Here is a 13,984-nt window from a genome sequence, read left to right as displayed (position 1 = left end):
TAGAGTAGAATTAGGATGTCTGACTTCCTCATCTCAGGTTGTTTCAAACAAATAGAGTTGGAGTTATGGCAACATGACTGCACTTGACGAGAAAGACGAAGACCGAGTCAAGGTCAGGGGAAACTTTTATTCTGATGTTGGAAAATGATGGAGCGTTACGTCCTTTTTATGTCCAGGAATTTCTGGCACATTTTCCCTGCAGTGGCAATAAAAAGGAAGCATGGCAACTTTTCAAAAGATTGGATACTCATCTTGTGCTTCAATTAATAATAAGAACATATCAGTGAGGAGTGTACTAATGTACTGATGGAAAGCTGGGCATGCAGCATTACTAAAATGTTATGAGGAGGCAAAATATATACTGACATAATTGTGGGTGTTTTTTTAAGAATAAAATAAAAAATCACAAATGTATTATAAATATATACATTTATCACAGTAAAAATGCACTTTGGCATGTGGAAAGATAATTAAAAAAAATTAAGCGATGATGAGACCTTTACCTTAAGGACAGATTGAATGTGAATCATTTTCATGAGTTTTTATAAATATAGACCACAAGTACAAGAGCTAATGATTTATTTAGATAATTGCTCTGCACTCCCAGCATCAAAGTACACGTTTGACATCTCAAAATAACCCCATGCAAAGAGCAGAATAATTTGTCATCTGTGTGCACATGGTTGTGCTACAATGGTCAAGGGAGTTGCGATGAAAATAAAATGTGTCCCGTGATGTAATGAAAGACAAGTCAACGAGAGCGACTGAGACCACTGATTGATTGACTCAATCAGTCGACATCAAAAACAGTCACAATTCATCACATCGCAAATAATTCCTGGATTTGTGTTTCTTTACTCGTGAATTAACTGATGAAATCCACGCCCTCTTTGTAGATTCAAAAATACACATTCTAATTTTGCATATTCACACCTGACAATGCCGTTGCTTAACAGATTTGAACATCGACCAAAACTATGAATCCACTTCAAATGTGAAATCACATGCAACTTAACTTCAACACCAACATTTTTAATTAGGCCCGTGTGTATCGTATTTCCTCAAAAATTGGCCTCCACTCGAATCGAGATCGTGTTTTAATGAAACACCTAAAACAATTAAGTGACTCGACTGAAATGGATGACTCTCGTTATCCCCTCAGGATTGCAGGTGGTGACTGGAATTGCCTCTGTTTATAGGTATTAGCTATTGTTCAACCACAGGTATTAAAAAGTTAACAATTGGTGACTCCCGTCTATGAAGTAAGTGACCCGTGATACGGGACACTTTATATTGCTTGATTACTCTCTTCATCATTTGCGTGTGTGTCATCGTATCGGTGTTACGACACAATTGGACCGCTTTCTGGTCAGGTCTATAAATCACTGAACGCTTTGGGTCCTGAATACATTAAAGTAATGTTTATTGAACGTATAGTTGAGCTCTGAGTTCCAGATAAATACGGTGAAGCAGCATTTAGCTGTGATGCTGCACACTAATGGAATAAATTACCAAGAGAAGTGTGTGTCGGCGTCGTGTCGGCAAGTGTGAAGCACATTAGGTTGCCTTGTGTATGAAAGTGTTCATGTCAATTGAAATTTTTCACTTTTTGAGATTTTACAATGACACAAATTAATATATTGTGTTAATAGACCAACACTAAGTAGCCCATCATTGGGCAATGGGACGGAAATTCTGCGCTATTTATTTTTACATTTTAAGCAAATATAAATCTGAAAAGTTTTGTGTGCATTTCTTTTCAGTCTCAAATGTTCCAGTCAAAATCCAGACCTCAATCTCATTGCCAATCTGATGTAAGACTAGAAAATTGCTGTTCATAGTGGCTCTCATCCAATCTGTCCGAGCGTAAATTATTTTGCAAATAAGAATGGGCAAAACGTTCAGCGGCTAGATGTGCAAAGCTGGTAAAGACATACCATCAATAATAACCAAAAAAAAAATAATAAAAAAAAAACTTCCAACAGTAATTGCAGCAAAAGCTGTCTGTACAAAGTATTGAGGCAAGACGGCTGAATGAAAAACGTTTTTCAGAGCTTTATTTACTTCAAATTTTGAAAACTACACATCATTTCTGTTCCACTACAACAACTTTACGATACTCGTGTTTTATATATATATATATATATATATATATATATATAAATTTATTTATTAATATATATATATATATTTATTATTATTTTATTAATTTTTTTCATGCCTTATTTGATCTGCATTTGAATATATATACAAATGACCTCAGCTACAATGACTACACAAGTATATCGGTAAAAATGATCCCGGCTAAATACAATTAATTTCTGACACTTCCATTTATATTCGGGAACAAATATCGCAAGCAGTGTAGTCAGAGTAAAATACTTCTCATCTGCCAGCACGCTGAAAATGCACATGCTTAAAATAAGTTATTGCACCGGAAATGTCTCTTTAGCATACAAATGACAGCAAGTGTCAAGTGATGCTCATTTCCAAAAAAAAAAAAAGAGACATCATCAACAACCATGAGAGTTGAAGAATGCAACAAAATGTTCAAGTAGATTTCATCTCCCCTGGTGTGAACGACGCTTGAAGGTCGGGACAGACTTTAAGGGCGACATCCGTCAGGTATCCTAGCTCATCAGCAAACAGTCGGGGTGGACCGAAAGGTCATTCAAATCACTCTCAGCTCAAGTCAAAGGAAGCAGCGGTGTCGTCTTAAGTGACAGTATGTTAAGCAAAAGGTTACTTTGAATGGGCCATGAGAACAAAAGGGAACTCCCTCTCAAGGGCAGCAAAATTTATCACAGGGTCCTCGCGTTTAAGCCTTTTGAAAACCTTTTGAAGACCTTTCGAGAGCTCCATTTTCACTTTCACGTTCATATACGCAAAGGGGAAAAAAGGGAAATGAAGGTGATGCGGCGCAATCAAAAAGTACTTGCGGTTTGTCTGACAGGAACATTCAAGTGAACGCAATACACGCTTGCATTTAATTGCAAATTATATTGTATTATTAATATTCCGCAAATAATAATATCATGTGGACATGAGGTTTAACATATTGTTAAGGTTTAAGGATAGAATTCCAGCTTTGCGTCTTTTCCCATCCCACGGAAGTTTCGCTCACTTCCGTTCTGGCTTTTGCAATGTCGTTCAATGTTGAGGCTTTTGTAGTCGTGCTGGGGTATGTAATTGTTCGGACCATACTTGGCCACCGTAAACTAGAACAAACTCCCACGGAGAGTTAAAACTGAATCATCAAGACAGAAAAACGTCAACATTTGTGGGATTTTTTTAAAAGTGATCAAGTTTACTTTAACTCATTTACTACCATAGACGGCTAAAGACGTCAAAGATCCATTTTTTTTTTTTTTTATAGTTTTTATAGTGGGCCTCAAAAGTGTTTATTCAGCAGACTTCACGCGAGTACTAAACGCAGCCATGTCAGATCACATTGCTCATATTATCATAACGTGCCAAGCATGCCAAACCAATTTCCAGAATGAGAGCTTACATGGCAACGCCACAAAAATTCGTTCATTTCTTTTCATTTGACTTTGTTCATTGGTCAACATGACTCTCACATTAGTGGAGAGCTCAAATACATACAGTTATTCCTTCCTGCTGCTCAAAATAATCAAAGTTACTGTCAAATGCTGCATGGTTACCATGACGACGTCAAATCCACTCCTGAAGCACCAATGGCAAAGGATGTCAGCGAGAGTAACGAATGCACACTAACGCAACTAACATGAACGCAATACAAGCTCATACGTGCTTCTGTTTCCCGACTCGAAACTTAAGCAGTAGCTTTATTCCGCCTATGGAAGCAACATTCTCCAAATTAGCTGCGGCCTTTCCATGCATGACGTAATACATGTCAGGATGCCTACAGTACTTTCTTCAATTCCTTTCAGTTCTTTTTCAAATGGGTCTGGTTTGAATTGCCTTTTGTCAGTTAAAATCCTAATTGTATCCCAAATGCCCTGACCTGCTTGATTCTATATTTGCACATGCGATATCGCTCGGCGAATAAGAATGTGTGTGTGTGTGTGTGTGTGTGTGTGAAGAGGAGATAGAGAGAATGCATGGACATGTATAATTTATGACTGACCTCCACAAGCTTGTTGGCATGTTCACGGAACACCTGGGCATACTCCTTGACCTCCTTCTCATTTCCACTCCTAGCCGCTTCGATGAGCACCAACAGAGGGACGTTGGTCTCCAGAAATGAGTCTGAGATGTGGTCCATCACTGCTTTTCTCAACTGGAATAGAATACAGATGGAGTGAATGTTGGGGTCAAACACATCACCATATTCATTCGTTAACTTTGTGAGAGCGAGAGAGAGAAAGTGAAAAAGGGGAAAGTAACTTATTGGGACGGAGTGCAGATTGCTTACGAGGCGTAATTTTCCCCATAAGGTCGTTTTACGACAGTAAGACACTGCAACTTTTATCTTTGTTTATGGAATGATTTTGCAGCCAAGTGGCAAGGGACCGGTTGTTTCATGAGAAAGTAAATGGCCCCCTGTGGTACTCACTAGGATGTCTGATGAGATGCTGGAGGGAACAGTACAGAAAGCATGACAGACAGGTGCTTTATCTTATAGAGGGATGAGGTTAGTCATGTAAGACCCCAACCAAGACACACAAGAGATGGGGGAGAGGAAAAATAAAGTGCTTCCCTCACACGTGCAATGCATATTTAGGGGATGATGAATATGTCATTTATGTAATATTTGAACTTAGACGACATGGAAAGTGTTAAATAAAAGTCTCGTGATTTAATGACCTTTTTTGCAACAATTATTTGGACATAGTAAAAAAAAAAATGCAGATGCACATAATTATGTTCAGGAAGTAGTCAGTCAACTTTCAAACTGATGGACAAACACAAACGACACAACTTCATACTTCTTAGTTTGGCCTTGGCAGAAGTCCGCACTATATCCAAATGACATTGCGACTAAATTACTGATACCTGAAACATTTGCATGATATTGTCTACAAAGCTTGCTGGCAAATAAATGTTAATCAAGAAATGAAGAAGAGTGAACGGAGGGAGAGTAAACAGATAACGGTGATAAGCTAATTAAAAAAAAATAAACTTGCAAGTCACCGGGAAAAATTACAAACTTTTTTTTTGTACTCCACAGAGGGGATGAAAATAAAGTAGACGGTCTTTAAAACCAGACAATCCATCCTGAGGACCTTTAGTGAGACTAGATTAAGGTTACTCTAGTGGACATGACATGGCTGCTCAAACTGTAGACAACACTTGCATCACTTTGTCAAGTACGGCATAATCCCGGATCGGTAATTTAAAGAGCGGCAATGCCAGGTACAGAACATGGTGGTTTCTATGCAATGGTGAACGTTGCGTATGTTTCACCGCATCACTGCGGTTGTGCTTTGTTGCGATCCAGTCATCTGGCGGAAGGGATGTGGAATGTGGGCAGATATATATCGCACAGATGCGGCACAATCACTAAATCTTGTTTCCAGAAGGCAAAGGTGTGGCGCTATTATTCTGGGATTTTGTGTGGAAAATGGACACCATTTGATGTTGTTGTTGTTTTTTTTCCTGTTATTAGCTTGCTAGTATCACTGCAGAAAATGTGCAACACAGAACTGTTTTAGCTCTGACTATCCATCCATTAATTATCTGTTTCGCTTTTCCTCACGAGGGTCGCGGGGGGGGGTGCTGGAGCCTATCCCAGCCGTCTTCGGGCAGTAGGCGGGGGGCACCCTCAACTGGTTGCCAGCCAATCGCAGGGCACACAAAGACGAACAACCATCCACACTCACACTCATACCGAGGGGCAATTTACAGTGTCCAATCGACCTGCCATGCATGTTTTTTTGGAATGTGGGAGGAAACCGGAGTACCCGGAGACATGCACGGGGAGAACATGCAAACTCCACAACCTCTGCACTGTGAGGCCATCGTGCTAACAAGTCGTCCAAATTAAATGCTTGACAAAGGAATTATTTTGGGCAGTAGACATTGTAGATTTTCTATATCTGAGATATAGGTCACAACAATTTGACGTTTACAGTTTATTCAGGAATGCAAAAGCAACAATAACAACAATATTTTTGCTTGTAGTCATGGGACAAATCGAGAAACGAACTCTACGAACGACATTGGTAACAACATTTGGTAATCCACCAAAATGATTGAAGAAAAGGCTGATGAGAATGTTCAGTCTTGGCATTTGTGTCGATACTAAAAATTAACCGCTAGCTAGCTGGTGAGTGTGAATGAACAGTTGTGCTACGACATGCACTATGTGATTTTGACAGATTCAAATAAAAACAAAGCTTTTTTGGGTGGGGGCTGGAAATCTACAAGAATAACATTTTGGGAATGTTCACAACTGGAGACACCTCATCCTCTTATCTCTAGATCTAACATCTGCTCTTATACTTCTTGTGTTGGCGGCGGTTATCAAAAAATTAAAACTTAGCTAAAGCCCACAATCCCACCGAGGGGGGAACATTTGCGAGTCTTTGCAAAGGTAGCGTATGTTGCGTTCTCGTCAGGGTTCATTTTAGCTTATTGAAAATTGATCCTTGAGCTTTGAAGATGAGAGGAATATTTCTACAAGTGTCCTTGCAAATGTTTTCATCTGCTGACAATAAACGACGTGTAAGGAAAAAACGCATATCTCAATGAATAACTATTCTTATGAACATAATTTCTTGACATAGCGACTGCGTCATCAGAAGTGTTTAGCAATTTGTGGATCATACGCACGCCACGCTAAAAGAGTGCGTCGTCTTTTGATAGATTGGGATTTTACACAAGGGGCCGAATTCACAAAGAACCTTCAATTGCACTTCATTTGCAGTTTGCTCGGTCTTAACAGACGATATTGCACTAATGACATCGCGACTCCAACAAGCCCACAAAGTTTTACAGCTGAGTGCAGTTTGCCCCTGATTTCCCCTTGGTTGAAATACCGCAAGCCACACATCGGGGATGGCGCGACATTTGGGGTAGGGAGGGGCTGTAGTCCCATCGGGTATCGGTGTAGCTCCAGTGAAGCCTCATTTTATTTGATGTTCTAAAATATACTGAATTTCTAAATTATTTTTGTGACGGTCAAGCAAAAAGAGCAAAAAGAGCAAAAAAAAATCTTGGAGCTGTCTTTGCCATACGTGGCACAATTTAAACGGCAGAGCAAGGGCATTTAGGAAGAGAACTCGTGCAAGTTTCCACACAAACCTCAAACAATAGTAAAACAATAGCCTTGATATTTCGGAGTTTATGGAAATAAGTGTTTTTCTCATTAAGTGACTTTAAGCTGTAATAAGCGCCTATGAAGAGGAAGGCGTTATATTAAAAAAAATAAATAAATAAAAAAACATCTTGTCATTTGGGGAATTTTGTTTTATGCAATACATAATAAGTAATAATTTTTACTCAAGCAAATATTCAAATTAGCAATCATATTTGTATATATTTAAAGCACTCTCCTTTTCTTTCATTATTTGTACACAATGCTTTGATCATTAAACTTCCTTCGCTAACCGACAGGCATAAATCATGTGGTTCATTCACAGAATTCAATTCCATCTTCAGGAAGCCAAAACTATGAATCTTGACAGGGCTTTGTAAGAGAAGACGGCTCTCAGCATCTCTGACTGTTTACAGTTGCACTTTGCTTGATGTTGACTGTTCTTGTGATTCAGAACACATCTCGTCGGGTACCTTGGGGTCAGCGCAGGAACAGTTCTTATTAAAATGTCAAAAGCAATCACGGCATGAAGGGCTGAAGTCACGGCTGAGAGGAAACAGCCTGAGCAAATCAAAAATCAAGTAATAACTCTCACAGTGGATGTATATCAGAGAGTATGGGATGACAGAAGAGAAGACAGGAAAACTACTACGGCTAAGTAATTGATCAATTGATCATCAACACTATATATATATATATATATATATATATATATATATATATATATATACATATAGATATTTGTGATGAAGTGCTGCTTCCACTTATGAAAATACAACATATATGGTATGTTACTGTCTTTTGCAGGCTTGCTTTTTTTATACTTCTCTCGGGGTAGGTATTAGTAATCGCTCGTAGGTAGTAGTTTCCTTGGAGCAAACCCAAGCGAAAACCTCGGTCATTACGACATTGAAAAGTTCACTCAGCATGAGAGAGATGGGCATTGGCTCATTTACATGATATAGAAATGACTTAATATTAAGTATGGTTTCAAGTGTATTTTGATCAAATGTCAGACGTGTTTTTAAATGCCCATATTTAATTATTTACAAATTCTGATCGAGATATGGCTTTTGATACTTTATAACAGCGTTACTACAACATTTCTCAAGATCCTAAATGCAATCTTGTAAAACTCAATTTGCAAACTCCCAAAACTTCTAGAGACCAAACAAAAACATTTTTTTCCCCTCTAAATCTTGAATTTGCGGATTGTGGCAGCTGTTGTGCCTCAACTCCATAACCCAAAACAATTAGGAACAGATGTACCAATCAACAAACTAATGGCAAAAATGGAAATGATTTCAACATCCCATTGAGGAGAGCAAGAAAAAGGGAGCCAGACAACATGTGAGGCTGCTGTGCCATGGGGAATCCCAGAATTAGCCATCAGTCAAATAAAGCCCACAGAGATGACTTGACAGATGCATTCATTACACACCGAATGAGAAGGGCTAAAACACAAGGCTCATTTCAAACAACTTATTCAGCTTGGTTACTAAATGCATACCAATTAAAGCAGCACGCCATTTTGAATGCTCACTCTTTTCCAAATGCAAACTTGTACGTACTCGTGGCCAGAGACATCGCACGCTCACCCGGGCAAACATAACTCGCTTTCCTCTCCACTCGCATTTATGATTACAGTTGCACTTTGGAACGCAAAATCAAAAGTTTGATCTTAAAAAAAGTTAGTGCACACAGCCAACAGCAGTCACAGCTTAATCATCAACTCATCCCGACTGCAAATCTCTCACCCGGCCTGACATCTTAAATTATTCCAGCACATCAAATTTCAGTATTTAAGTCTAGGAATGTAATGTTTACGAAGTGTAAACGTCAAGGATTTCCTATAAACGTAAGCGTGTGCAAACATAGTACGGGAATTTAGGATGGGCATGATATTTGAGTAATTGAGCGAGATTTATATTGACTTTGATCATCACCATTTTCAACACTTTAGATTTGTCAACAATTTGAAAAATAACACCCACTTGTGTGGACTGTGAGTATTCGTGAAAAAAAACATTATTTTTTTTTTTTGGATGTCCGTCATTCCATCCATTGTCTAAAGCAGTGGTCTTCAATCCTGTTTTCCATCTCTCGCTGCTGCAACACATCTGATTTATGTGATCCGATAATCAGCGGATTCTGTAGAAGCTGGATAACAATCATGATCACTTGACGCAGGTGTGTTGCAATATATAGAGAAGGAAAACAGGCAGGACTGTGGACCTCGCGGAAGACGATTGAAGACCCTTGGGCCACCCCACCACGACATGGCCACTTTGGACCGCACAGACGAAAGAAAAAAAAAAACATGTCGTAGTTTCTGTTTGTTTATCATCCAAGTCTGAAAAATATTTGATTTTGCAAAATTTTGCAAAATGAGGAAGAAACAGACCACGTACGAAGTTTGTTTGGCAAGTGAGCAGTCGCTGGGACGTCCACTCTGGACTGTATTCCGCCTTGCCGCCACGTTTGGAACGCGCTGAGCAATATTTCCCTCTGAAAACATGCGTTTGGCAGTGGAGCGTACAAGGTTGACATGTACAGCGGGTGAGAAAACGCTTCGTATTCTTTTATACTCACCGTTGAACACCAGAGATAATGGTCTCAAAAGGCACGTTTGCGCCAACCTGCTTTCATTTTCCCGAACGCAGACCGCCATGTGTGCTTGTCTGCTCATTAATTGATCCGGCATTTTAACAAAAGAGGCAGATCCGTTTGAAACGGCCATAAAGCAGATGTGCTCCTCCCCAACGGAAGGTCCTGTACTTCCACGAGGCAAAACGACACCTGATGTGGAGTATTACAATATCAAAGCTCTTCATAATGCCGCTATAGGTGCTTTGCACCCATTCTGTCAAGCCAACTCTGGAGTCAATAGAACATACTCTTTAAAATGAGTACCGCCTGCCAGCTAGTCAGACAGCCTCATCAAATGGGCCCCCTGGGAGGAAGGGAGTTATAGTTTCCCATCTGGAATAATTCCCTTGTCTTCAAAAGTTGCAAAAGGACAAGGTCGCAACTCTTCTGTTCAAGTCGAGAAAATGTACCGTGACACCGAAGTTTGGTTCAGGAGCAAACTGTAAATGTCTGTGAAGAGTGTGTGGGGGTGGGGGGGGGGAAGTAAACCTTGACGTTCCGTTCAAATAGGAGCCGACCTTTTCTCAAAGAAGCCTTTTTGAATACAATTTCTATCAAGAAAACGTGTGCAGTGAAGTTCCGTTTCTCTGTTCGAGGAATCTTGGAGATTTTCACAGTTGGAAAGAATGACTCACCCTGCCTTCTTATCCTTGTGTCATTTTCACCTTTATCTTTATTTTCCCCATTCACCATGATAAATATTTCTTAGAGGAATGGGGGAGTTCAAAAAAGAAAAATCTGAAGTTAAGCTACATTTTGAATGTGCACTGTACTTTTATTTTGCAATTTCAGAGAGATAATGGATGTTACCTAGAAGGACATACGTGTTTTTTTTTGGTTGTTTTTGGTCCTCTTATTGTGAAATAACAAATAATTCCACGGGTTATTCAAAAGGTCAAACTCAAGTGTTTACATGCTATAAGAATGTACAGGACAACGGGAGATGATCTTTTCCGCAGTTCAATAGCACTTCTCATGGAATGTGTGTTTCTGCCTGTTTCACAATATCGTGTTTGTCCTCTTTATCGGTGTCACGGACCAAATGGGCACAGAATCGGAGGACATCGACAACATTGAGAAGTCGTGTCCGAGCTGTACTTGAGGCCTGATTGGCTGAGCAACTTGCCGCACTCAGGTTGACGACATGTACCATACCTCGAGGTCAGCAACCACAGCGACGCAATTGTTGCCTAATTCACTACCAGCCGAGTAAAACAATGGATTGGATCTTTGACGTATTTAGCCGTCAATGGTAGTAAATGAGTTCATGTTGGTCTGGAGCAGAATTGGTATTGGATTTATGAATCCCGCAAATCCCCACTTTTAGGGTAGCATGGAATGAATATGGTCTAAACCCACCGCTCAAATGCTTGCTTTTCGCTTTCAACGTGTCTTTGTTTGTCTTGGCTTACATCTCAGAGAGTGTATGCTCTCTCTTGCGGAGATGAGGTTTTAGTTTCAAATAATAACAAATAGAAGTGCTATGTTTTTTATCCAGAGAGAGAAGGAATATGCACTTTAAAAAGGGAGAACTTGTTCTTATCAAGAAGTTGCTTTAATAAAAGCGTGAAGACGATCACAATTTCGGTTTTAAATAGGTGATTGAGTTCCGATTCAGAAGCAGTAATTTATTTGGAGGGCTATTTCTCTCAGCCCGGAAACAGCAAACGTTTGGCTGGACCAGATTGTTTTAAATTATAATTTTTAAAAATTATTACAAATCAGAAGTCAACTAATTGGTTATGTGTGTCTTTTTTTTAATTTTTTTTTTTTTAGGTTGAAGTAATATAATACTTTGCCCTCTACTAGTACACCACTGAGGATATTGCCCACAACTCCAACCACAAATATTTGTTGTCATTTTATATAAATAGTTTTTTTCCATGCTGACCTTTACTCACTCTTAATTTTGCATTTCCATTGGATAAATACATTAAAGAATCAAATTAAATGAACGTAAATAACACCAACCTGCCGACGTAGGTCTCTGGTCTTCTTAGTCATCTTATCGATAGCTGAGTTCAATGGATCTCCTTTCTCTTTTCTGCCAGTCTGTGGAAAAAACAAATTGCAAACAGCAGCAACAACATTAATGCAGTGTTATTGTTTAAAGCTTTTCAACAGAACATATGTGATGCCTTCAGTGCAGCGCATTTTGAAAATGCACTTCATCAAAGAACTCCGACTGACTTGTCAGTTCTCCACGACACACTGAGTCCATTTTCAATGTTACCTAGCAACTGTACCTATCTGGCAAAATTCAATTTGGCTGTTGCCAGTTCCCTCAAGGATGGCTTCCTCACATTGCCAATTGTTCCTCGTGTGCAACCACACGTGTATATGACTCTATACTATTTTGTGAATGAAGGAATAATCAGACGGAATTGATGAATGCAAACACGGCAAACTGTAAGATTAATATTATTTTTAATGTCATCTATAGAAAGAGAGGGTGATTCACGTTAAATGTCACTGGTTTTCATTTCATTTGCATGTATCCATAATACGCTACTGAAACGTATCGGCTCTCAAGTTTTAATGCAAAAAAATAAAATAAATCAAAACAAATGGATATATTTAAAAGTAAGATTTTTTTTCTGCCTTATACAATAAACGTTCTACTCATTATATTAATTTCTTACATGAATCTAAATTAATGGAGAAAAAAGTAAACATAATTTGAGGAGAGAGAGAGAGAAGTGTGTGCACGCGTGCGTGACAGATGAACTAAGTGTGTGACACCCCTAACACACTAACAACTCAAAAAATAATCACAAATTCCTAACTAACGTATTTACTATGATTAGCTCAGAAGTTATTATGACAGTTAAGAATATACAAATGTAAAAAAAATAAATACATGAATAAATAAAAAAAAAAAGGGAACTGTTTGGGTCTGGAACATTGATATACAATTCTTAATTCTTAAATTAATTAATTCTTCATATTTCGTAAGAGATAAAAATCAAAGTCATGACTTTGTTAATTCAGCATGAAAATATTTTTTGTTGTGCATTTCAAAAGGTACTGAGATGATCAACAGATAAAAAAAACAAACTGTGATCTTCCGACAAAGCAATACCAGCATACAAAATTAGTTGTGTTGTTGCTAGGCAACAATCCTACAGTTTTGCCCTGCATAGCATGAAGGCAAGCACAAGCTCATAAGCCTTTGCAGGGACGTGTATGCCTCCTAGCATCGTCCGATGATGAATTAGCTCCAGAAGCATCAAGAAATAATAATCTGACGCCTGCATCATACAAGACAAAGTCATTTTGTGACAAAACCACCAGATGCTATCTTAGATACGCTGCATCTGGATTTATTATATTATCGATCCATATTAGGGCACTTTTGATTGAAATCGGAAAGGAAATTAATTGGGTATTCAGCGCTTGGCCTGTATGCGCTTCAAAGCGACGCACGCAGGCATGTGAATGCATAGCTGAGCTCTTCTATGCCAAAGCAAAGGACATGACATAATTAGTCATTGTGCTGCTGCCTAAAAAGACTAATGTGTCCTTTAGGCACCAGTGGGACGAAGCGGATTAAGGATGCTCAGCACCAGAAAAAATATAAAAATAAAAGGAGCTTAACAGGAACATTTCTGAGGACACTCGCTATTCACCCAATTTAATGCATAATCGACAACCTTTATTGAACTCGGAAAAACAGAAAAGAGACAGTCTGTATGTCTCATCACGGTTTTGCAGAATGAATGCGCGCACTGCTTTTAGGAAATGTCCCACAACCACAGTTAAATCTCGTAAATCTGTGAATAATTTCATCGGAGTAAAGCAGATTAACAAATCAAAGTACTGCCTTGCCTAATGGGACATACAGTACCTGTCTCTTGTCATGTTAAGATCTTTGTGATCATTATAACACAGAATTGTGGTGAAAGGCATCCTGGAGATTGCGCAAAAAAACCCATAAAGCAACCAATTAAAAACACCATGCATGAATTTCCCCATCACAAATGTTCTAAACAAGGCAGATCAAAACGCTGAATCATAGGTTAGGCAATGTGTCACACTAACACTCAGCCTGGCTCAGTCAAAAGGATTCGTACACCAGTTCTGGCTGACACG

The 13,984-nt window shown here is 38.9% G+C and overlaps 1 protein-coding gene across 1 annotated transcript in view; it reads right to left on the bottom strand.

Annotated features, from left to right (window-relative positions):
* ctnna2 (catenin (cadherin-associated protein), alpha 2) overlaps window positions 1-13,984 on the bottom strand; it is a 192,831-nt gene that overhangs the window by 66,660 nt on the left and 112,187 nt on the right. The window contains exons 8-9 of the mRNA XM_088303017.1: window positions 11,864-11,944; window positions 4,112-4,264 (exon numbers count right to left, since the gene is read on the bottom strand). Coding sequence (XP_088159143.1) covers window positions 4,112-4,264; window positions 11,864-11,944 — 234 coding nt within the window. The remainder of the gene's footprint in view (window positions 1-4,111; window positions 4,265-11,863; window positions 11,945-13,984) is intronic.

Source organism: Idiotropiscis lumnitzeri, chromosome 8 (genome assembly GCF_059441095.1).
Source record: "Idiotropiscis lumnitzeri isolate Australia: NSW breed Sydney's pygmy pipehorse chromosome 8, RoL_Ilum_1.0, whole genome shotgun sequence".
NCBI classification, from domain to species: Eukaryota; Metazoa; Chordata; class Actinopteri; order Syngnathiformes; family Syngnathidae; genus Idiotropiscis; species Idiotropiscis lumnitzeri.
Note: the sequence above shows the minus strand (reverse complement) of the source record. Positions and strands in the feature narration are given on the sequence as shown.